The sequence below is a fragment of the Pan troglodytes genome, chromosome 10 (assembly GCF_028858775.2).
Source record: "Pan troglodytes isolate AG18354 chromosome 10, NHGRI_mPanTro3-v2.0_pri, whole genome shotgun sequence".
NCBI classification, from domain to species: Eukaryota; Metazoa; Chordata; class Mammalia; order Primates; family Hominidae; genus Pan; species Pan troglodytes.
This window is the reverse complement of record NC_072408.2, coordinates 106,059,296-106,084,920: the sequence shown is the minus strand read 5'-3', so window position 1 is coordinate 106,084,920 and position 25,625 is coordinate 106,059,296. Positions and strand designations below refer to the sequence as shown.

Genomic DNA, 25,625 nt, shown 5'->3' with positions numbered 1-25,625 from the left:
AATACCTACTTCAGAGACTTTTGTGAGGATTAAATGAGATAGAATGACCTTGGACATAGAAGGCACACAATACCTATTGGTGGTTCCCCTTACCTAGTATGGAATCTTAGTCTTTGTAATTTTTGAAATAAATTCCTTTCCAGAAAATTGGAGTTTGCTTAAATTAATTTCTTGTATGTTTGGAAACTATAATTGATTTTTTTACATTGGGGAATTAAGGGAATGTCAGTTCTACATAGTTTCCTCTGTGGCTCATTGTTACTTGTTTGACTCACACTTCTATCTCAATGTGAAGGTGACCTGGAAAGTGAACTGGAAAATATTTTCTCAATATTTGGAAAAAAATGAATGTACTAGCTCATCACATAAGTTTACATTATAAGTAAAAAAAAAAAACAAACCAAGTGGATAATATTTCTCCCTAATATTTCTAAAACCCAGCACTCCTTTAAAAGCTTGTTGAGACAAGTTGACAGTATATATTATTAAAGTTTAGCTCCTTGCTATCTTTAGTCAAATCAAGTTGATCTAGGATTTATGTACAAAACACACTCTATGATTATTTTGCATGCTTTTTTTTTAAAATGAAGATCATAGACTACTTGGAATTCTTTCAAAATACCAAACCTCCATTAGTTTCTTTTGTGTTCTTTATAAATATACTTTTTAGGGGGATCTTATTTTAAAAGGATTTGCTTTATTTGAGGCCATAATTAATTAAAATAAGCTTGTTCTTCGTTTATACAATTCTCAGGATAATTTATTGATTATATATTACATCATACATTACAAGACACAAACATGCAGAGCAAGGCAATTTATTATTAACCCTACCTGTGTAGTAGGGTACAAATCATTTAAAGAGTCACATTAAAAACTTTTGAGTCCTAATAAACTGTGGTTTTTTTGAAGTGAAATTGTCACAAATGTACATTTTTAAATAAAAATATTATGCTTCAAAGTATTATGTCAGTCTAGGTACTCTGAGAGATCTTTCTGCAGCAGAACAAATATATTCTGAATAAGACATGTTCTTGAGACATTGCCTGCTCCAGTGACTCTTGCTCTCTAAAAACATCTGATAGAAGAGAGGAGGGCTGTTGTTGTTCTGAGTGCAGATGGGAATAATAGTGTTGCTATTTGGGACACTGTTCCCTGGCTCAGCTGAAAGGCTGGAAGGCTGAGTCAACACTGCTCAGGGAAGCACAAGGTTTTCTCTCTGCAGAAAACCTTCCCTGATGAGATTGACAAGCTTCCATAGATTAAAATCAAGTAATAAAGTTAATAATAAATTATTTCTAAATACCTTGAAAAGCAAACCACTATAAGTAGATATCAACAAAAATAACACAGACATATTTAGCGCTCAATGACTATAGATATTATTACTGGAAATAGGAAATAAGAAATAGAACCACTATATATAAACAAAATATTTAAATAAATAATATGCCTTATCATTAAAATGAGTAAAAAATGATGACTATAATAGTAGGAAAATTTGAAAAATAAATGGCATTTTCAGATATGAAAAATTTAATACTTGAGATTACTTTTAAAATCCTAAATGAATAGGCTAAATAGCAGATTATGCACAGATGAAGAGAAAATTGATGAACTGAAGGATACATTTGAAAAAAATCCCCCAAAATGTATCACAGAGGGGCAAAGAGGCAGAAAATTTGGAAGGTATGAAGAGATATGAAGTATGGAATCAGAAGATTAACTTTGAATCAGAAACTTGGGATGAAATAATTTTTTTTTTTTTTTTTGAGACAGAGTCTCGCTGTGTTGCCCCGGCTGGAGTGCAGTGGCGCCATATCGGCTCACTGCAAGCTCCGCCTCCCGGGTTCACGCCATTCTCCTGCCTCAGCCTCCGGAGTAGCTGGGACGACAGGCGCCCGCCACAACGCCAGGCTAATTTTTTGTATTTTTAGTAAAGACCGGGTTTCACTGTGTTAGCCAGGATGGTCTCGATCTCCTGACCTCGTGATCCACCCGTCTCAGCCTCCCAAAGTGCTGGGATTACAGGCATGAGCCACTGCACCCGGCCGGGATGAAATAATTTTTTTTAAAAATGTAGGAGAGGACATTTTTTGATGGATAATGGCTGATTTTTTTCCAAACTGATAAAAATATGGATTCACAGGTCCAGAAAGCACACTGTATTCCAAGCAGGATAAATAAACAGAAATCCATAGTGAGACACATTATTGTGAAATTGAAAAATACAGAGATTTTCAAACTAGATGGAGAGAAAGGATGGATCACCCACAAGAAAGACAGGTATCATTATAGCAGAATTATCAAGGAAAGATGAAAGCCACAAAAAAGTGGAATAATTTCTTCAAACTGTGAGAGAAAATAACTATCAACCTAAAATTATGAATTTTAAATAAATGAGAGTAAAATAGAAAGATATTCACAGTTGAAAACTAGAGCATTGACCACCAGAGACCTGTATAAAAGGAAATTCTAAAGAATAACTTTAAGAAGGAAAATGATCTCAGGCCATTCTGAGGAAGGAATTGTGAGTAAATAAAATGGCAAACATGTAAACCAATTGAAATTTAAAAATGGTCTGAATAAAATAATAACACCTGATTTGTAAAGCTAACAAAAATAATTAAAACACTGACAACAATATTTATTATAGAAGAAGTAATTGAATGTAAAATGCTCTAAAGTTTTTAAATTGTTTGGGAAGGAAGTGGATAAGGTATTATTTAACTTTAGACTTTTTTCTTTTTTTTTTTTTGAGATGGAGTTTCACTCCGTCACCCAGGCTGGAGTGCAGTGACACGAACTCGGCACACTGCAACCTCCAACTCCCTGGTTCAAGCGATTCTCCTGCCTCAACCTCCCGAGTAGCTAGGATTATCGGCACGCACCACCACAGCCAGTTAATTTTTGTATTTTTAGTAGAGACAGGGTTTCACCATGTTGGCCAGATATAATATACATATATTTCATAGGAAAAAACATAAGTCTGCTAAAATTAGGTTTCAACACACCTCACTCAATGGAAGAGTTTAAGAGTTCCATTAATAAATTTAATCTGACATAATGCAAAGAGCTTTGTATTCAATAATTAGAGAATACATGTAATTCTCATGAAACAGTCAGAAAAAGTGATCTTGACTATAAGCAAGTTTCAACATGTCAAAGACTCATATTCATACACACTATATTTTCTAAAAATAATTCAATTAAGTTAAATTAAGATTCCCATATATATCCCCATATATTTATGAATTTAAATACACGTTTCTAAATAAGTCATGAGAAATGAGTTAAAGGAGATGCCATAATACTAACTTAAAAACCTTTAAAGTTAAACAAAAATATAAATGCTAAATATCAAATGTGATGAATGCAGCATAAAGTGGAACTTAGAAATTTTAAATGCATATATTAGAAAAGAAGAAACGCTGAAGACTAATGAGGTAAATGCCAACTTAAGAAATTTTATAAGAAATAATAGAATAAATCCAGAAAAGGCATAGAAAGAAAATAGTAAAAGACAGAAATGAATGAAATAGAAAACAAATATGTAATATTAATTCACAAAGCCAGAAATGGAATCATTGGTAACACTAAAAAAATGTATGCACTTTCCAGTCAAAATGATCAAGATAAAAAGGAACAAATAAACCTATTAGGAAAGAAAAGGGGGTAAATCTACAGATACAAAAAACCATTCAAAGGTTAAGAAAGAAGAATGAATAATTTTGTACCAGTGAATTTTAATACTGAGAAAAATTAGACAAATTCTAGATAATTATAACTTTAAAAAACTTCAAAAAGGTATAGAGACTCCAGATAGTTCTATACTAAATAAATTTAATGAATAATTTGAAATCTTTCCACAAAGAATATGTTGAGTCTAGATGATTTTAAAGGTAAAGTAAATATAAAGGCTTTCAAGAAACATATCGTTCCAATCTTATATAAACTCTTCTAGGGAACTGGAAATTTTCCCCAACTATTTCTATGAGATGAGTAATCACGTAAAAACTAGACAGAATAAAAAAGGTAAAACCAAAGGCCTATTTCTTTCATGAACATAGATGCAAAGATCCCAAAGTACTAACAAACCAAATCTAGCAGGATGCCAAAAAGAAAGTTCATTATGACCACACTGAGTTTATCCTGTTGGTATCCCATTAATATCTAATGTTTAACATTAGAGAATGTACAAATGTCATTCACACTAACAGAGTAAAGGAGAAAAATTGCATAACAGAACAGATGCAGAAAAACATTCTTTATAAACTCAATATCTAGTCACAATTAAAATTCTCAGCAACCTTAGAAGATAAGACATTTAACTTAATAAATGGCATCTACCCAAAACTTAGAGCAAACATTATTTTTAAGATGAGATTACTGTTCTCAGTTCTTTACTCTCTCTTCTGCCATGGTACATTGCAGTGCATTAGCATAGGTGGCCATTTACATCCTCACTCCATTTACTTTAGGTTTAGACATATGACTTTCTTCTGTCAAGAAGTAATAGCGTGCCAGTTCCTACAGCTGAGATAGAAAGAGGCATCACATATTTCCACTGTGAAAAGACACATCATGTAGCCTCTGAACAACTCTACTGTACACTCATGAGATAATGAAAGTGAAATGGGCAAATAATGTCTTAGTATTAGTCTGAAAATTGTTTTGACCTCATGAAACTTCTGAAATAATCTTGGAGACCCCAAGCATCCCTGGACTACACTTTGACAACTACTAATTTAGTGTATATTTTCTACAGGTAAGTACATTCTTACACAACCACAGAACCACAGTGCAACCAAATCAGAAAGTTAATACATCACTAGCATCTATTCCTCAGACCTCCTTCAAGATCTGCTGGTTTCCCTAGTAATATTGTTTATGATCAAAGGATCTAGTTCAGGATCACATGTTGCATTTAGTTGTAATGTCTCCTTAGTTTTCTTCAGCCTGGAAGGGTTCATTTGACTTTCTTTGACTTTCATGACCTTGACACTTCTGAAGATTACAGGCCAATTATTTTGTAGAATGGCCCACAAATTTGATTTCTCTGATATTTCTGATATTCCTATATAATTAGATTTAGGTTGTACATCTTTGGCAGGAAAATCCAAAAGTGATTCTGCATTTTTCTCATTGCATCTTTACCACACTGGATATGATTTCGATTTGTTCCATTACTGATATTGTTCACTTTGATCATTTGATTAAGATAGGGCCTCCCAGATTTCTTCACTGTAGCGTGTCTCTTTTTCCTCTTTCTAATTAATAAGTATTTTGTGGGGAGGCAATTTGAAATTATTTAAGATTCCCATTCCTAGTCAAACTTTTAAATCATTTGTTTATTTATGGGCTCGTGTCTTTCTGTTTTATTCAGTGGGTTATAATCCATTACTGTCATTATTTATTTTGTTCCTAAAATTGCCCTCTATCTAAATCCTTTTTTGTTTCCCATGTTTAATGAGAAGGGATGTCATGGATTAGGAAGAGGTTCTGTATGGGAGCAGGGATGAGCCACAGTAGCCATGAGCCCTTCACATCTCAAAGGCCTTCTCCTTTGCAGTTACGATGAAGTATTAAGAAATACAGGTTTTTCTCTGCTTGATTCAGGAAGGCTTCCTGCTACTACCTCAGTGTTGTTGAGTTCCATGCGCCTGCCTTCCAAAGTGGTGCTCTCACATCTGAACACTGTGCTTTGCTATTCTATTACATTCAAAGTCTCCCTCTACTGGACATCTGCCTGATGCCACCCCCACTGCCTTTTTTTTTTTTCTAGAGAAGGTCTCACTCTGTTGCCCAGACTAAGTGCGGTGGCATGATCAAAGCTCACCGCAGACTTGAACTCCTGGGCTCAAGCAATCCTCCCATCTCAGTCTCCTGAGTAGCTGGAGCCCACAGGCACTCATTATCATGCTTAAATTTGTTTTAAACACTTTTTGTACAGATGAGGTCTTGCTATGTTGCCCAGGCTGGTCTCAAACTCCTGGGCTTAAGTGATCCTCCCGCCTTGGCCTCCCAAACTGTTGGGGTTACAGGTGTGAGCCACTGCACCTGGCCCCTTCTGCCCCATTATATGAAATGTTTTTCTCCCTCACATCTTTGGTGTTTTCACCCTGCTCAATTTGTATTCTTCTCCCCGAAGTTTTTCTTCAGAGTGGATCTGTAGTCTACTACAAGTATGCATTTATTGGAGATTTCTGATATTCTCGAGGGAGTAAGCTACTTCCTGTGGTCTTGTTACAAGATGTGTACAAGTTCTGCTAGTTGTTCTCACATTTTACTGCACACTCTCCTGCTTAGCACAGACCCTCTCCTTTGGGAAATCAGTATCTGATGGCAATTTCTGGGTTCCATGGCTTGTAGGTGCCATTGAATTTCCCTTTCTCTTCACCACTATTGCTGCACCACTGCCGATTCAGTTCCGGATCCTACTGCTGTCATGTGATTTGGCTACACCCCTCTGTGTTTCAGGGCCATGGGGATTTCTTAATACTTAGCTTTACTGGAGATATCACCTGTAGTGTTTTTCCTTTATTTTGCTATCATGTGCTCATTTTATTCTTTTACTATCCCCGTGTCTTGTTTTTATGAGAGTTGAGGTGAATAATTTAAAAAGAACACTATGCTGTTGTCATGTTCAGAAATACCAATTATCTTCTAAAAGTATAAGTCATATCACCCCAACCCTATTCCTACCTGCATCTCTGATTCAATCGTCAGCCATTCTACTAATCCCCTACCACTCTATTATAGCCGCACTGGCCTTCTTACTGTTCTTACCAGCCTTAGGGACTTTTCATATCTTCTTTCCTATGCCTTGAAATAATCCTCCCCCAAAACATTGAATGATTTACACTTTCACAGTCATTTCTATGTCTGCTCAATGTCAGCTCCTGAGAAAGACATTTCCTAATTGCCTTATAGCATCTTCCTTTCATTTCTATCTCATTACTTTGCTTTATTTTTTTCACAGCACATACCATCATCAGAAATTATAGCATTTCTTGATTTGCCTGTAGTCATCTTTTCTGCTGGAATGTAGGCACCATGAAGGCAGGACATTGCCTTTGACACTGCTGCAACTTTGCCACCTGATATACAGGAAACGTTTTATACATATTTGTGAAATAAATTCACAGTTTCTACTAATATCAACATCAGCCCCGGTATCCTTAAAAATAGGAAAAATTTTTATTTTCTAAATCAGATGCAATGACCCAATAGACAAAAGTTATACTCTATAAAAGAAAAAAGTAACTTGTTTTCTATAATTTTTCCATAGCATGAAATTTTGGATTTTATTCTTAATCAGGTGATATATAGGCGATAAAAATCATAGCAAAGGTGGATAAAAAGAGATTGAACTGCTTCCTATTGGACATTTACTCTGACATTTCTTTGAAATGCTAATGATGCCTTGAATAACTATCAGATTGGAATTCACACATATTTAGTTCTGTACCTTGGCATGAAATATCCACTTGTCAAAAGAGAAGTGTAAAATTAAATGAGACAAGTTATGACAACAGTTTAATCTGTATATTTTCCTCCGTTTTGTCTGAAGAAAGGGTAAGAAAACACAAAAAATTCTTTCCAAAGTATACTTTTTAAAATATACAAACAGAAACAAAGGAGTAAATCCCACATGATTATTATGTCAAAATAATCTTTATTGAGTGTCTAATACAGTTATTACTATATTTCTTTGTAAAAATGAAACCCTATAGATTAAAAATTATTGTTATAATAGTAGAAACATATTCTTAGTGTTCTATGCAGCACATATTGTTCTAACTGCTTTACTTCTTGCCATGGTCCAAATATTTGTGTTCTACCAAAATTCATATGTTGAAATCCCAACCCCCAAAGTGATGGTAATAGGAGGTGGGCCTTTTGGTAGGTGATTAAGTCATGAGGACAGAGACCTTATAAGAGAGACTCCAGAGAGCTCCTTTGCTCCCTCCACCATGTGAGGACCCAGGCAAGATGGTGCCCTCTATGCACCAGAAAATGAACCCTCTCCTGACACCAAATCTGCAGGTGTCTTGATCTTGGACTACTCAGCCTCTAGGCCTGTGAGAAATAAATATCTGTTGTTTGTAAGCTACCTAGTTTATGAAATTTTGTTATATCAGCCCAAATGGACTAACACATTTATTATTCTATGATTTCATTCAATCTTCACAGCACTTTTAGGTATGTTCTATTATTATCATCATTTTCCAGATGTGGAAATATAAACATTGCCAGAATTTATTTTGAAGAATATATTAATTCTTTAAAACTTGGGATATAGGTTGAATGAGTTATCTATTTTCATATATCAAACCCTCTCAACTTAATGGCCATTAATATTGCTCATGATCCTGGTGGGTGTCTTCTTCTGGCCTGGGAAAACCTCAGCTCCTCTTAGCTGTGCTTGCTGATGCATCGGTGGTATTGGCAGAATGGCCTGAATTTGGTAGGTCCTAGATGCCCTCACTCACATAGGTGGAAGTTGGCTGGCTTTTGGTTGGGGTGACAGGACTGGCTGATGTATTAACCATGTCTTTTTATTTTCTATTTTATTTGTGTATTTTTATTTTTATGCTTTGGTCTCTTGAGCTCTTGCTGTGGAGGGACTGCCCCTCCTGGGGCTAGCTAATTCCTGGAGATAGTAAACGGCTCACCGGAGAGCATGCTTTTCTTATGCAAACTAACAATCGTAGAGCCCATACTCCCAATTACCTCCTTTATCTGGCTCTCACTCTCTAGGCCACTATTCATTCACCTGCTCTAATGACCAGACAACTAGGTACAGTTCTTATGCCCCAGAGTCTGCTGAAACTATTCAAACTAGCCATTCCTAAACCTGCTTATACCTGCTTTGTGTGTTTCTTTTCATGGAAACCATAATAAAGGCTCTTGCCCACAATCTCCCCTCACTTTGTCAGCCTCCTCCTGATGGACCCTGGTAGTTCCCTGTGTGGCCCCTATAATGTGGCATGCCTCTCGGATCAATGAGTAGAGCGTCTATCTTTCAATGGCAATTGTCTCCTGATCTGTTGGTTTCAACATACCTGAAAAATATAATAAAACCTACATTTTGAAACAGCTGGGTAATGTGTCACCTCATCATCCAGCAGGCCAGCCTGGCTTGTTCACATGGTGTCAGGGTTCCAAGAGCAACAAGGGAACAAGTCTAATGCACACATGCTTTTCAGAGGTCTCTGCTTATATCACATTTGCTGCAGTCTGATTGAGCAGTACAAGGCACATGGCCACGCTGTGAGGGAGTCAGCGTGGGAGGACTAGATACGGGGAGGGCTGTGTCTGCAGGGAGCTGTGAGCGGACTGGGGCCATAACTGCAATCAGTCCACCACACAGGCTTTCCAGGAGGCTTCATATCAACTTCTCCCTTTCTTTGACTTGAATAATCTTTAGGATTTGGCCACTGGAAAAAGCAAGTAATATTTGTCTTTTCACCACTCTTGGCAGAAATGTTACCATCACAATGCTAAGAACTGCTATTCAAAAAACTAAGCTTTATAAGCTAACAATGAAATTATCTTTTACTTTGAGAAGTGACTGCTTGTGATTGGAGGACTTGGACAGTGTAAAGCATTGTGGGGTGGTAATTATAGTCATTGTAGTCAAACTACAGAGGGGATGGTAACCTAATAATAATATTTGCAGAAAACTTTAAATAATATTACGCCCCTAAAATTCTCATTTTTCTAGATAATGAACATCGTCAGAAACTCTTTTGGCTGAGATTTACAGAATCTTTTTCCCACAATAGGCAAGCTCTTTTCAATTTTCCTTTCAAATTCAGACCTTTTATCCTTCTTCAGCAACTTTCAAAATGAAATTCTAAAACTTCCTTATTTCAGAATTCTTCCTTCCTACCACCTTAATCACCATTATTGTCACCCATACCAACCTGCTTATGTTGTAAAGCACTCTGTGAGATCCAAGTAGACTAAGAAAAAAAATGCATTGGAACAAGATGCCAGGTCTTATTTTCTTCTTAGTATTAGCTTATCTCCAAGAAGAAAACAAAACAAAACAAAACAAAACAAAGAAAAAGCTCTGATGCTTTTAGTCCACTTTTCCCAAATTCCAGATACAGTCATGAACAGGAGAAGCATGTCTCCTTACAAAGAGCCTACTTGCTTGTCCTATGGATAAACCAACCCTAGATTTTTTTAAAGCTTATCTTTAATAGCAATATATTTGCAAGGCCAATGGATGTCAGAATCTGATAGACCTTAATTTGAATCTCAGCTTAATTGCTTACTAGGTGGGGAAATGTCTGTGTCTTAAGTTGTCTAAGTGTTAGTTTTGACTTCTTAAAAATGCACATACTCAGTGATAAACTCTAGTCTTTAGAGAGAATTGAAAGCTGCCTTATCCCACTATCCACTCACTATTCTACCCCTAGAATGGTCTCTGTTGTGAAAGGAAAATAAAATAGAGAGTTATCAAGACAGTGTGGCTATTTTAGAAAGGGATGAGGTTTTATCGTTCTGTTTTGTTTTTGTGAGAAGACAGTGAGTATAATAGTAGTAGATGGATGCAGATTGTTGCTTTTGTAGATTCATGTGTCTTGGATCTCTCTTCCTGTCACTCTTCTTTCTTCAATCTCAGGATGCTGGTATGATAGCTGGGCAGGCAAACATCTTCTCTTTGGAAAAATCAAGCAGGAACCAGGGTGAAGTCTAGAGATACATAGCTAGGAATATACCTGCTTTCACCAGTTCCCAGGCAGAGAGCAGTATAGACACTTGGGGCCAATCTTCACTATAAAGAGCAGATGTGCCTGTAGCATCTTCTGAGCCAATGTCTAATAAGATTTATTATGGTTGCCAATTTCTTAAAAATATGAGAATTCGATATTTTGGCCATCTCGTTCCATCACAAAATCATAATTATTATTAATAATCACTTCATAGGATTGTTATGGGTGTCAAATGAGATGATATAAATATAATTCCTCATTCAGTGCCTAGTAAATAACACTTACCCATTAAATGTTACTTGTTAATTTATAAAAATGTTAGTGTTTGGGGTTTATGGTAATAATTAACTTATTGAAAGTATGAATCAGCACATCAACTTTGGATTTGTTGTCATAATGTACCACATTTACTATACTTTAGTTCTTTGCAACAGTGAGTTATGGGCTTATCAGGTAATTTAAATTTTCATCTTGGCAATATTTAGCTATTGATATGAATTAAAATGAACACCGAAAAAAAGGACACTTCCTTTCTTTGCTAAATTCTTTGGCCAGGTTTTTACACAGTATGTCTTTGAAAGACAAATTAAGTCGCAAAAAGCATGGTGTATTTTAAATCTCAGAGAAAATGTGTGTTTTATCTTAGAAAAAAATCCAAAGAAATAAAAATTATCGTTCATCATCGGTTTCTTTTCTGCATTACATCTTCAAAGATCTGAAGAAATTAGAAAATAGCTAATGCCGCTTCAGAGAAGAAAGAAAAAGCTACCTTTGTGTTCATAGCTAAACATTAGTTTCTTATATTGGAGTCTCTCTTTTTCTGATACTGCGTTGTTTGCCTATGTTAAGTCTGAACAAATTTTTTTTGTCTAAATTATGTAATCTGCATAGAATTATTTTAAATTTATATTTAAGGTAATATCAGGATTATTAAACTTCAATTACTTTTAATAATACCTTTTTTCAAAATTTGGTTTTTGAATTTATTTGCTGGGAGGAGGGCAGAGGGTTGTCATTATATATGACCTTGACTTACCTGCCTAGTGTCCTACTGCACGATGATTCATTTACTGTGAGAGTTTAGATGTGTGTGTTCTACTTTAAGAAAACCCAATTTTGTTCATTGGCTATAAAACATATACCCTGGGTTCAAGGGAGAAGTGAATGAAGTCATTCAATTAATACACAATTCATACTTTTGAAATGAACTCTAAGGTATATCAGAAAGAATGATTCACACATGCATACACACGCACACACACTCATACGTTCATTCTATACATGGCACTGTGGGGTCAGGGGTATTTCATAAAGTGAAGGTATTGCTATGTAGCAGTAAATGAAATGTTTGGATAGCCCACATGTTCATAAGGGCACTGCTATTATATCGTGGCTTTCAGAACCTTTATAAACCCTGATATCCCTTCCTTCCTTTTGCAGATGACCTCTCCCGACAGGATGACAATGATCCCCCAAAAGAATATGATCCTGGGCAATTTGCAGGCCTGCTCCATGGATCCTCTCCGGCCTGTGAGTCCCCTGAAAATCCATTTCATCTCTATGGGAAAAGAGAACAATGTGAAAAAGGACAAGATGAAGTCAGTTTGGCAAACAGTCCTTTGCCTTTCAAGCAGTCTCCAATAGAAAATAACTCAGAACCTTTGGTAAAGAAAATTAAACCCAAAGTGGTCAGTAGAACAATTTTTCACAAAAAAAGCAACCAACTCGAAAACCATACCATTGTTGGCACAAGATCAACCAGGAGTGGATCTCGGAATGGGGACCAGTGGGTTATGAACGCAGGGGGATTTGTGGAGAGAGCCTGTACTCTGGGGAGAATAAGGTCATTGCCTAAAGCCTTGATCGACATGCATTTGTCAAAAAATGTCTCTAAATCTGATTCTGATCTCATTGCCTATCCTTCCAATGAGAAAACATCAAGAGTTAACTGGAGTGAATCTTCCACTGCTGAACACAGTTCTAAAGGGAATTCTGAAAGAACACCATCCTTCACATCGGAATGGGAAGAAGTAAGCTTTGTTCTTCTTGCTGTTCATCCTATAAGGCTTTGCAGTTGAGGGAGGTTTGGGGGAAGGATTTTCAGCTTTTTAGCTCTTTCAAAAGCAAGAAAAAAAAAAAGCATACAGCTCCAACTGGAATGAAATGGTTCTGTGGGTAATGCATGGTAATTTCACAGCAAGTATAAAAACAAACACTGTTCCACACATGTGGGTTAATCTATTGTTTCCATAGAAATTGATATCAAGCAGAAGTAATAACTAGCTATGAGGTACAAGAGAATATTCACATCTCGTCCTACCAAGCACTGCAGCTGACAAATCGAGAAAAAGCTCGGTATTTTGCTCTGTGTTGTTTTGCTACTTGCCAAACTCTTTGTTAGCTTGTCTCCCTTCTTTAAAGTATCTTATATTTTCAGAAGAGCTCCTTAGAATCTTCATAGTAAATAAAGTTTCCTAGCTCTTCTCCAGCCACCATACAATAAACACACATCATTTGATATTTCCCTTTTGCAGCTATCAGGGAAATAAAGAAAAAAATGTTTGAGGTTCAAATATCACCAATTTAAGTTCTACTTAAAGTCTTTAATTTCATACAGTCTCTCTTGGTATTTCATTCTAACACATCACATATTGTCTCTGAAAAGACTGTACCAGTTGGATTAGGTTTAGAAGCACAATAGATCATTATAGTATTTGGAGAACCAGAAATGGATATGGTCTGATAGTGATATTCTGAACTGAGCTGTTTGGGAAAATCACTTAATATCTCTGCATCTGTTTCAGGGTGAACAAACTGAAACAGGTGAAAGCCCATTGTCCTTTCTGAAACCTGCTATCTTATTCAGGTTGCTAACATCAAGAGAGTCATTAAGCCATAAATTGCTATAGCTTAGACCGTCATATCTTCCTTTAAATTCCATACTAGTAGATGGTTAGTTTTTCAAGTATAGCCATTTCTTATATTTATTAATTTAGTGAATAACATCTGAAATCCTTTTGTAGAGGCAAGATTAATTAACATTTAACTTAGATCTTATAATTAAGTTGTTCTCATGACTAGATGCTGGTGATTGGATGTCAGTAATCAGCTTGTGGCTGGTCAAACCATTTGGTTAGAACTTGCTCCAGGCCGGGAACGGTGGCTCATGCCTGTAATCCTAGCACTTTGGGACGCCGAGGCAGGTAGATCACTTGAGGCCAGGAGTTCAGAAACATCCTGGCCAACATGGCAAAATCACATCTCTACTAAAAACACAAAAATTAGCCAGGTGTGGTGGCATATGCCTGTAATCCCAGCTACTTGGGAGGCTGAGGCACGAGACTTGTTTGGACCTGGGCGGTGGAGGTTGCAGTGAGCTGAGATGGTGCCACTGCACTGTAGCCTGGGCAACACAGTGAGATTCTGTCAAAACAAAAAACAAAAAACTTTGCTCCTGTGGCCGTGCTCTCCACACCCTGAAACCTGCTCCTTTACCAGTTAGATGGGATGCATGTTCTTAGGCAGAAGAAGAAGGGTGCCAGAGAGCAAAGACTTTGTCACATGAATTTATCTACAGTCCTTCTGAGTTTGAAGAATACACAGTTCCTAAATGACCAATCTATCCAAGTACAAAGTTTATTTCAAGAAACACAAAGAAAAGGCAAGCTAATTTTGAAAGTTTAAGAAAGGGGAACATACTTTACATTTTAATAAAACAATCCGAAAGATGTTTGCTTCCCTTTGAATATTTCGCTATGCATCTCTTAACTGTGGAACACTGTGGTAATAACATCAAAAATATTTGCTCCCTTCATTTGAAACTTATTTTAAAATACAGTGTTAAAAGTGAATGTAACAATCCATTTAAATGGTTTTTGTTTCTTACAGATTGACAAAATAATGAGTTCCATAGATGTTGGAATCAACAACGAACTTAAAGAGATGAATGGTGAGACCACAAGTAAGGCAACCTTCCTCTACATTATAATGAATAAATGTGCTTAAGGAGTAGTGAGAAAATGATAGGAATCTTTAGATAATTACATTTTTTTCATTATAACAATAACTATAAATGATTTCCTTCCACTCTCAGATCTAACAACAATGACATATAAGCAACATCAGTTATAAGAATATTGACTTAGCAAATTGAGAGGATTTTTTCCCATGTGCCATTTTAGTATGCCAGTGAAGTTTTTCTTTTTTTTTTTAGAATTTTTTAATAATACTTTTAATTTAAATATATTTCAAACTCTCTGTTGGTTGTAAGTCTTTTTTTTATTATACTTTAAGTGCTAGGGTACATGTGCACAATGTGCAGGTTTGTTACATAGGTATACATGTGCCATGTTGGTTTGCTGCACTCATCAACTCGTCATTTACATTAGGTATTTCTCCTAATGCTATCCCTCCCCCAGCTCCCCACCCCGCAAGAGGCCCTTGCATGTGATGTTCCCCGCCCTGTGTCCATGTGTTCTCATTGTTCACTTATGAGTGAGAACATGTGGTGTTTGGTTTTCTGTCCTTGTGACAGTTTGCTGAGAATGATGGTTTCCTGCTTCATCCATGTCCCTGCAAAGGACATGAGCTCATCCTTTTAATGGCTGCATAGTATTCCATGGTGTATATGTGCCACATTTTCTTAATCCAGTCTATCACTGGTGGACATTTGGGTTGGTTCCAAGTCTTTGCTATTGTGAGTAGTGCCACAATAAACATACGTGTGCATGTGTCTTCATAGTAACATGATTTATGATCCTTTAGGTATATACCCAGTAATGGGATGGCTGGGTCAAATGGTATTTCTAGTTCTAGGTCCTTGAGGAATCGCCACACTGTCTTCTACAATGGTTGAACTAATTTACGCTCCCACAAACAGTGTAAAAGCATTCCTATTTCTCCACGTCCTCTCCAGCATCTGTTGTTTCCTGACTTTTTAATGATCGCCATTCTAACTGGCTTGAGATGGTATCTCATTGTGGTTTTGATTTGCATTTCTCTGATGACCAGTGATGATGAGCATTTTCTCATGTGTCTGTTGGCTGGATAGATGTCTTCTTTTGCGAAGTGTCTGTTGATAACCTTTGCCCACTTTTTGATGGGATTATTTGTTTTTCTCTTGTAAATTTGTTTAAGTTCTTTGTAGATTTTGGATATTAACCCTTTGTCAGATGGGTAGATTGCAAAAATTTTCTCCCATTCTGTAGGTCGCCTTTTCTTTTGCTGTGTGGAATCTCTTTAGTTTAATTAGATCCCATTTGTCTATTCTGGCTTTTGTTGCCATTGCTTTTGGTGTTTTAGTCATGAAGTCTTTGCCCATGCCTATGTCCTGAATGGTATTGCCTAGGTTTTCTTCTAGGGTTTTTATGGTGTTAGGTCTTACATTAAAGTCATTAAGCCATCTTGAGTTAATTTTTGTATACGGTGTGAGGAAGGGATCCAGTTTGAGCTTTCTACATATGGCTAGCCAGTTTTCCCAGCACCATTTATTAAATAGGGAATCCTTTCCCCATTGCTTGTTTTTGTCAGGTTTGTCGAAGATCAGATGGTTGTAGATGTGTTTTGTTATATCTGAGGCCTCTGTTCTGTTCCATTGGTCTTTATATCTGTTTTGGTACCAGAATCATGCTGTTTTGTTTACTGTAGCCTTGTAGAATAATTTGAAGTCAGATAGCATGATGCCTCCTGGTTTGTTCTTTTTGCTTAGGATTGTCTTGGCTCCACAGGCTCTTTTTTGGTTCCATATGAATTGTAAAGTAGTTTTTTCCAATTCTGTGAAGAAAGTCAGTGGCAACTTGATGGGGATAGCATTGAATCTATAAATTACCTTGGGTGGTGTGGCCATTTTCACGATATTGATTCTTCTTATCCATGAGCATGGAATGTTCTTCGATTTGTTTGTGTCCTCTTTTATTTCATTGAGCAGTGGTTTGTAGTTCTGGTTAAAGAGGTCCTTCACATCCCTTGTAAATTGGATTCCTAGGTATTTTATTCTCTTTGCAGTAATTGTGAATGGGAGTTCACTCATGATTTGACTTTCTGTTTGTCTATTATTGGTGTATAGGAATGCTTGTGATTTTTGCAGATTGATTTTGTATCCTGAGATTTTGCTGAAGTTGCTTATCAGATTAAGGAGATTTTGGGCTAAAATGATTGGGCTTTCTAAATATACAATCATATCATCTGCAAACAGAGACAATTTGACTTCCTCTTTTTCTAATTGATTTATGTCATTCTCTTGCCTGATTGCTCTGGCCAGAACTTCCAACACTATTTTGAATAGGAGTGGTGAGAGAGGGCATCCCTGTCTTTTGCCGGTTTTCAAAGGGAATGCTTCCAGTTTTTGCCCATTCAGTATGATATTGGCTGTGGGTTTGTCATAAATAGCTCTTATTATTTTGAGATACGTTCCATCAACACCTAGTTTATTGAGAGTTTTTAGCATGAAGCGCTGTTGAATTTTGTCAAAGGCCTTTTCTGCATCTACTGAGATAATCATGTCCTTTTTGTTGTTGGTTCTGTTTATGTGATGGATTACATTTATTGATTTGTGTATGTTGAACCAACCTGGCATCCCAGGGATGAAGCCAATCTGATCGTGGTGGATAAGCTTCTTGATGTGCTGCTGGATTCAGTTTGCTAGTATTTTATTGAGGATTTTCACATCAATGTTCATCAGGGACATTGGCATAAAATTCTCTTTTGTTGTTGTGTCTCTGCCCGGCTTTGGTATCAGGATGATGCTGGCCTCATAAAATGACTTAGGGAGGATTCCCTCTTTTTCTATTGATTGGAAAAGTTTCAGAAGGAATGGTACCAGTTCCTCTTTATACCTCTGGTAGAACTCGGCTGTGAATTTGTCTGGTCCTGGACTTTTTTTAGTTGGTAGGCTATTTATTATTGCCTCAATTTCAGAACCTGTTATTGGTCTATTCAGAGATTCAACTTCTTCCTGGTTTAGTCTTGGGAAGGTGTATGTGTCCAGGAATTTACCCATTTCTTCTAGATTTTCTACTTTATTTGCGTAGAGGTGTTTATAGTATTCTCTGATGGTAGTTTGTATTTCTGTGGGATTGGTGGTGATATCCCCTTTATCATTTTTTATTGCATCTATTTGATTCTTCTCTCTTTTCTTCTTTATTAGTCTTGCTAGTGGTCTATCAATTTTGTTGATCTTTTCAAAAAACCAGCTCCTGGATTCATTGATTTTGTGAAGAATTTTTTGTGTCTCTATCTCCTTCAATTCTGCTCATATCTTAATTATTTCTTGTCTTCTGCTAGCTTTTGAATTTGTTTGCTCTTGTTTCTCTAGTTCTTTTAATTGTGATGTTAGCGTGTCAATTTTAGATCTTTCCTGCTTTCTCTTGTGGGCATTTAGTGCTATAAGTTTCCCTCTACACACTGCTTTAAATGTATCCCAGAGATTCTGGTACAATGTGTCTTTGTTCTCATTGGTTTCAAAGAACATCTTTATTTCTGCCTTCATTTTGTTATGTACCCAGTAGTCATTCAGGAGCAGGTTGTTCAGTTTCCACGTAGTTGAGCAGTTTTGAGTGAATTTCTTAATCCTGAGTTCTAATTTGATTGCACCGTGGTTTTAGAGACAGTTTGTTATGATTTCTGCTCTTTTACATTTGCTGAGGAGTGTTTTACTTCTAACTATGTGGTCAATTTTAGAATAAGTGGAATGTGGTACTGAGAAGATTTGGGGTATGCAGTTCTGTAGATGTCTATTATGTCCGCTTGGTCCAGAGCTGAGTTCAAGTCCTGGATATCCTTGTTAACTTTCTCTCTTATTGATCTGTCTAATATTGGCAGTGGGGTGTTAAAGTCTATCATTATTATTGTGTGGGAGTCTATGTCTCTTTGTTGGTCTCTAAGGACTTGCTTTATGATTCTGGTTACTCCTGTATTGGGTGCATATATATTTAGGATAGTTAGCTCTTCTTGTTGAATTGATCCCTTTACCATTATATAGTGGCCTTCTTTGTCTCTTTTGATCTTGTTGGTTTAAAGTCTGTTTTATCAGAGACTAGGATTGCAATCCGTGCTTTTTTTTGTTTTCCATTTGCTTGGTAGATCTTCCTCCATCCCTTTATTTTGAGCCTATGTGTGTCTCTGCATGTGAGATGTGTCTCCTGAATACAGCACACTGATGGGTCTTGGCTCTTTATCCAATTTTCCAGTCTGTGTCTTTTAATAGGGACATTTAGCCCATTTACATTTAAGGTTAATATTGTTATCTTTGAATTTGACCCTATCATTATGATGTTAGCTGGTTATTTTGCCTGTTAATTCCACAGTTTCCTCATAGCGTTGATGGTCTTTACAATTTGGCATGTTTTTACAGTGGCTGGTAACGGTTGTTCCTTTCCATGTTTAGTGCTTTCTTCAGGAGCTCTTGTAAGGTAGGCCTGGTGGTGACAAAATCTCTCAGCATTTGCTTGTCTGTAAAGGATTTTCTTTCTCCTTCATTTATGAAACATAATTTGGCTGGATATGAGATTCTGGGTTGAAAATTCTTTTCTTTAAGAATGTTGAATATCGGCCCCCACTCTCTTCTTGCTTGTAATGTTTCTGCCAAGAGATCCACTGTTAGTCTAATGGGCTTCCCTTTGTGGGTAACCCAACCTTTCTCTCTGGCTGCCCTTAACATTTTTTCCTTCATTTCAACCTTGTTGAATCTGACGATTATGTGTCTTGGGGTTGCTCTTCTTGAGGAGTATCTTTGTGGTGTTCTCTGTATTTCCTGAATTTGAATGTTGGCCTGCCTTGCTAGATTCAGGAAGTTCTCCTAGATAATATCCTGAAGAGTGTTTTCTAACTTGGTCCATTCTCCCTGTCACTTTCCGGTACACCAATCAAATGTATATTTGGTCTTTTCACATAGTCCCATATTTCTTGGAGGCTTTGTTCATTTCTTTTCACTCTTTTTTCTCTAATCTTGTCTTCTTGCTTTATTTCATTAATTTGACCTTCGATCACTGATATCCTTTCTTCCACTTGATCAAATCAGCTATTGATGCTTGTGCATGCATCATGAAGTTCTTGTGCTTTGGTTTTCAGTTCCATCAGGTCATTTAAAGTCTTCTGTACACCGTTTATTCTAGTTAGCCATTTGTCTCACCTTTTTTCAAGGTTTTTAGCTTCCTTGAGATGGGTTAGAACATGATCCTTTAGCTCAGAGGAGTTTGTTATTACCAACCTTCTGAAGGCTACTTCTGTCAACTCATCAAACTCATTCTCTGTCCAGTTTTGTTCCCTTGCTGGCGAGGAACTGCAGTCCTTTGGAGGAGAAGAGGCATTCTGGTTTTTGGAATTTTCAGCTTTTCTGCAGTGGTTTCTCCCCATTTTTGTGGTTTTATCTACCTTTGGTCTTTGATGTTGGTGACCTATACAGATGGGGTTTTGGTGTGGATGTCCTTTTTGTTGCTGTAGATGCTATTCCTTTCTGTTTATTAGTTTTCCTTCTAACAGTCAAGCCCCTCAGCTGCAGGTCTGCTGGAGTTTGCTGGAGGCCCACTCCAGACCCTGTTTGCCTGGGTATCACTAGTGGAGGCTGCAGAACAGCAAATATTGCTGCCTGATCCTTCCTCTGGAAGCTTTGTCCCAGAGGAGCACCCACCTCTTTGAGGTGTCTGTTGGCCCCTACTGGGAGATGTCTCCCAGTCAGGCTACACAGGGGTCAGGGACCTGCTTGAGGAGGCAGTCTGTCTGTTCTTGGAGCTCAAACGCTGTGCTGAGAGAACCACTGCTTTCTTCAGAGCTGTCAGACAGGGACATTTAAGTCTGCAGAAACTGTCTGCTGCCTTTTGTTCTGCTATGCCCTTCCCCCAGAGGTGGAATCTAGAGAGGCAGTAGGCCTTGCTAAGCTGCAGTGGGCTCCACCCATTTGGAGCTTCCTGGCTGCTTTGTTCACACTGTGAGCTACTCAAGCCTCAACAGTGACGGATGCCCCTCCCCCCGTCAAGCTGCAGCGTTGCATGTTGATCTCAGACTGCTGCACTAGCAGTGAGCAAGGCTCCGTGGGTGTGGGACCCACCAAGCCAGGCAAGGGAAGGTATCTCCTGGTCTGCTGGTTGCGAAGACTGTGGGAAAAGTGCAGTACTTGATCAGGAGTGTACCATTTCTCCAGGTACAGTCTGTCACAGCTTCCCTTGGCTAGGAAGGGGAAATCCCCCAACCCCTTGCACTTCCTGGGTGAGGCAACACCCCGCCCTGCTTCAGCTCGCCCTCTGTGGGCTGCACCCACTCTCCAACCAGTCTCAATGAGATGAACCAGGTACCTCAGTTGGAAATGCAGAAATCACCCATCTTCTGCATCGATCTCACTGGGAACTGCAGACCAGAGCTCTTCCTGTTCAGCCACCTTGGACACCAGTGAAGTTTTTCTATGTGCTAGGCATGTGCCTGTAGTCCCAGGTACTCGGGAGGCTGAGGCCAGAGGATTGCTAGAGCCTAGGTGTTTGAGACCAGCCTTGGCAAGATAGTGAGACCCTGTCTTCAAATATGTATATATATAGACACACATGCACACACACGAAGTTTCTATTTTATGTAGAGCTCAGTATGAAGCACTTCAAAGCATTAAAGAATCTGATGACTTAATACACTAATATTTCTTATTCAGTGAAACATTCACCTGACCAAAGTGATTAACAACTTCTGCTAAGTTGTGGGCTCCAATTTGGCAAGAACTGTGTGTTAATCATCTTTATGTATCCCATAATACTTGGCAGACTATTTCACAAATAGTTGGTTTTACAATCACTATTTTATATATTACTCTTACTAAGTATTATTTTCTTCCCTACAACTAAAGTTCAGAGCCAAAGTGGAAGGCCATATCAGATCCAAATCTATTCATTTTTCTTGTTTGAGTTTTGTAGCCAATACAGAGATATTTGCATTACTTCAGTATTGACACCAAATGTGTGTGGAGCCCCCAGACACACACAAACACGTACACACACATATATATACATATATATGTATATAGCTGGGCCTATACAGCTGGGTATAATGACTATTTTAGTGTAAGGCAGGCACAGTTGAAAAGTATGTGAATTTTGTGACAAACACACAGGAACACAGCCCAAACAAAAAAGGCTGGTGATTCATTTTGATATTCTCAGTTGACATATTTGAAAAGTTATGAAAGATCCCCAAATCTTACCATCCTTGCAATTTTCTTCTTTTTTAACTTTTATTTTATGTTCAGGGATACAAGTATGTTTGCTGCATAGGTAAACTTGTATCATGGAGGTTTGTTGTCCAGATTATTTCATCACCCAGGTATTAAGCCTAGTACCCATTATTTTTCCTGACTCTCTCCCTCCTCCCACCCTCCATCCTCCAAAAGATATCAGCGTGTGTTTTTCCCCTCTGTGTGTCCATGTGTTCTCATCATTTAGCTCCCACTTATAAGTGAGAACATGCAGAATTTGGTTTTCTGTTCCTGTGTTAGTTTGCTAAGGATAATGGTCTCCAGCTCCATCCATGTCCCTGCAAAGGATATAATCTCATTCTTTTTAATGGGCAAAGCTGGAAGCATTCTCCTTGAAAATCAGCACAAGACAAGCATGCCCTCCTTATTCCTATTCAACATAGTATCAGAAGTTCTGGCCAGTGCAATCAGGCAAGAGAAAGAAAGAAAGGGCATCTGCTATGGTTTGGCTGTGTTCCCACCCAAATCTCATCTTGAATTGTAATCCTGATATGTCAAGGGAGGGACCTAGTGGGAGGTGATTGGATCATGGGGGTGGTTCCCAGCATGCTGTTTTCATGATAGTGGGTGAGTTCTCACGAGACCTGATGGTCTTAGAGTGTGGCAATTCCCCCTTTACTGTGTCTCTCTCCTGCTGCCATGTAAGATGTGCCTTGCTTCCCCTTTGCCTTCCGCCATGATTGTAAGTTTCCTGAGGCCTCCTCAGCCATGCGAAACTGTGAGTCAGTTAAACCTCTTTTCTTTATAAATAACCCAGTCTCAGGTAGTATCTTTACAGCAGTGTGAAAAACAGCATCCAAATAGGAAGAGAGGAAGTCCAACTATCCCTGTTTGCAGATGGCATGATCCTATATCTAGAAAACCCAATAGTATTATCCTTGCAGTTTTGTACTGAAGCAAAACTGAATGAACTACCTGCATCATTACAACTGCTAACATTAGGGAATTTTTCTCAAAATGTGGTCTACAAATCACTTGCATCAGAATCACTTCCAGCACTGGTGAAAAATGAAGATTCCTCGGCTCCATGCTACTAAATCAGTATTTCTGGAGGCAGAGCTCAACAAATATGCCTTTTAAACAAGCAATCCAAGTGACTCTTAAGACCAGGAAAGTTGGAGAATGATTGTTTTATGGTGGATTGGCCTGGGTGGCTAAGAAGTAACATTGCAATCACTAAAAAGAATATGCAGGTCTAAGTGACACCCTGGTAGGAGTACCTTGCTTGTTTCTCTTATGTTGGAACAAGTGAGAAGTTATTCTAACTCGGCTGGGCCCCATGTTAATTAAGTGATAATTTTTAAAAAGGTCAAGCAATACTTTTTTTCTGAAATACAGGTTTGCATTAGATTTTAAAACTGAAAAATTAAGAAACAATTCTCAAAATTTCATACATATGTTTAGTGACCCAAGTATGATATTAGCTCCAAGATAGACTATGTAGCCAGTTCTCTCACATAGAAATGCTGACAAATACTGAGGACTTTGCCAAAACCCAACGAACCAGTCTAGCAACATATGTTGCCACGTAATTCTTTCAGGCCTGCTTACAGAATAATTTCAGGGATATTGTAAGAATACAGATCTTTGATTGATGTGAAGGTAAGAATTTCTTTTCTTATCGACTTTACTCATTCTATCTTTATTCAAAGATAGAGTGGCTGCCCAGTGTGATAGTAAGTTCCTCAATACTGAGGATATTCAAGCTAGGAATGCTTCTGTGCTGGAATGGTGTTTCATGCATGAAGTCCACAGCTAGACTTAGGTAACATTGGATATTAATGTTCTAAAATTCTTCAAACATATAGTGCCATTGAGCCATAAAAATATGATACACATGATTATTAAAAGTAAAAATAAATGTTGAAAGTGCCACTTGGACAAAGCTGCCTCTTAAGGGCATTTTAGTGGTAAACAAATTCACAAATTATTTTTTCTTAATTCTCTTTCTACCTATCATATTGCCATCCTACCTACTGCCTTTATTTATCATTTTTCTACAATGGTAGTTAAAATGAAAGTGGAGACTCAGTCCCCAAAGAATCATTGTTATTAACAGAGGCTGGCTCTGTGTGTGCCTCAATTTTTACCTCTTCATCACACACTACTTACGTGCTAAGTGATTGACCACGGCATGTACCATTCCACTTGGCCATTAGGCTAGTTGTGAATTACAGTTTTGCTGAGTTGCAGTTTTTTCCCTCTCAAGGCTAGGTTTAATTAGAGGTGTGATAAACAACCCTGTGAAAATGGCATTCTACAAGTAATATTTTGGGTACTGAGTGTGGTTGGTAAATCACATGGTAAAAAAAAAAAAATCAGACAGACATGAATTCAAATCTTGGCTCTGTTATTTACCAGCTGCTTGATCTTAGGCGACTTACTCAGTTTCCCCATTGACAGAAATGAGAATACTAATAGAGGATGAGTGTAGAGATGCACGATGGCATATACATAAAAGTCTAACATATGCAGATACATATTAAATTTTAGCTCTCACCTTGTCCTATTGTGATGCAGACATTGTGTTTGCTGCTGTGGTCATACCAAGATAAATACACATAAGCCCTGTCTGTAAGAATCTTAGAATGTCAGCTGATCTTACAATCTTAATGTTAAATTCACTGTATTCCCAGGAATTGTTGTGGTGTGTCAGTTGGAATACAGGTCATGGTAAATGCACCAGTCAATTGGTACCAGAGAAGAGCAGTTACTAAAAGAGAGCATAAAATTCCAGAGTACCCTGGCAAAGAAAGAAGAAAGTCTAATACACGTTGATTTAAGTGGTCTAAGTTATTTTGATGAAATCTGATCATACTGTTTTTGCTTGACAATTGGGAAGGGACAGGCAATGAAATTAATGGGAGGTAAATTTAAAATGAGCAAGAGGAAACACCATTTTATGTAGTATGTGTTGTCTATCTGCAAAATTTTGCTTTGGAAGGATACTAAGTCAAGTGCTATGCCTGGCTCTAACAGAGCTCTGTAGTTTTTTGAACATTTATGTTTGTTGCTTAAGACCTCTTAAGACAATTGGGAGAATAAAATCTTAAGCAATGGAGATGAAGGATCAAAGGTCAACATTACATTTGGATGCTTTTGCCTATTTTGTCTCAGCATTTTTGTTTGCTGTCCCCACCCCTACACATTTCTAATGTCAGATATTTTATAAACAAAATATTTATTGGATCAGGAAAAGATTTGGAGGTCTCTCATCTTTATTCCTATAAATATGAACCCACTCAAAGTTTGAGCAGTCTCTATGGGTCATCAGCTAGTTTTACTAATAGAAATCAGTTTCCTCTTTTTCCTACCACCCCAATTTCCTCAGCAATTGTGTAGTAGTTTAAAACTTATCTAGCAATGTCAACTGTCCAGGACTAAGATAGAAATAAGAGTAAATATAATCTCCTGAATTTGTTTGAGGTCAGTCCTTTTGATTCTCAGAACTTATTAATTCATAAGTTTTACAAACAACACTTCTGTTTTCCCACTTGAAATCAGACTCAAATGCCAAACAAATCAGTATTGGTGTAGGATTCAGTTATATTCAATGCCTCATATTGTGCAGAACACCCTGTTCTTCAGCAAAGCTGGATATGTGATGTGATAATATATTCTACATCATCATGCACTCTCAGGTTTGCATTTTTAGAATCCTTTCAGAT

The 25,625-nt window shown here is 37.5% G+C and overlaps 1 protein-coding gene across 15 annotated transcripts in view; it reads left to right on the top strand.

Moving 5' to 3' along the window:
• The window catches only part of ANKS1B (ankyrin repeat and sterile alpha motif domain containing 1B), a 1,252,139-nt gene that overhangs the window by 727,512 nt on the left and 499,002 nt on the right, over positions 1–25,625 (top strand). For all 15 annotated transcript variants that reach the window (XM_001150610.7, XM_009426057.4, XM_009426061.4 and 12 more), the window contains 2 exons: positions 12,171–12,760; positions 14,619–14,691. In XM_001150610.7, the coding sequence (XP_001150610.1) occupies positions 12,171–12,760; positions 14,619–14,691 (663 nt within the window). The remainder of the gene's footprint in view (positions 1–12,170; positions 12,761–14,618; positions 14,692–25,625) is intronic.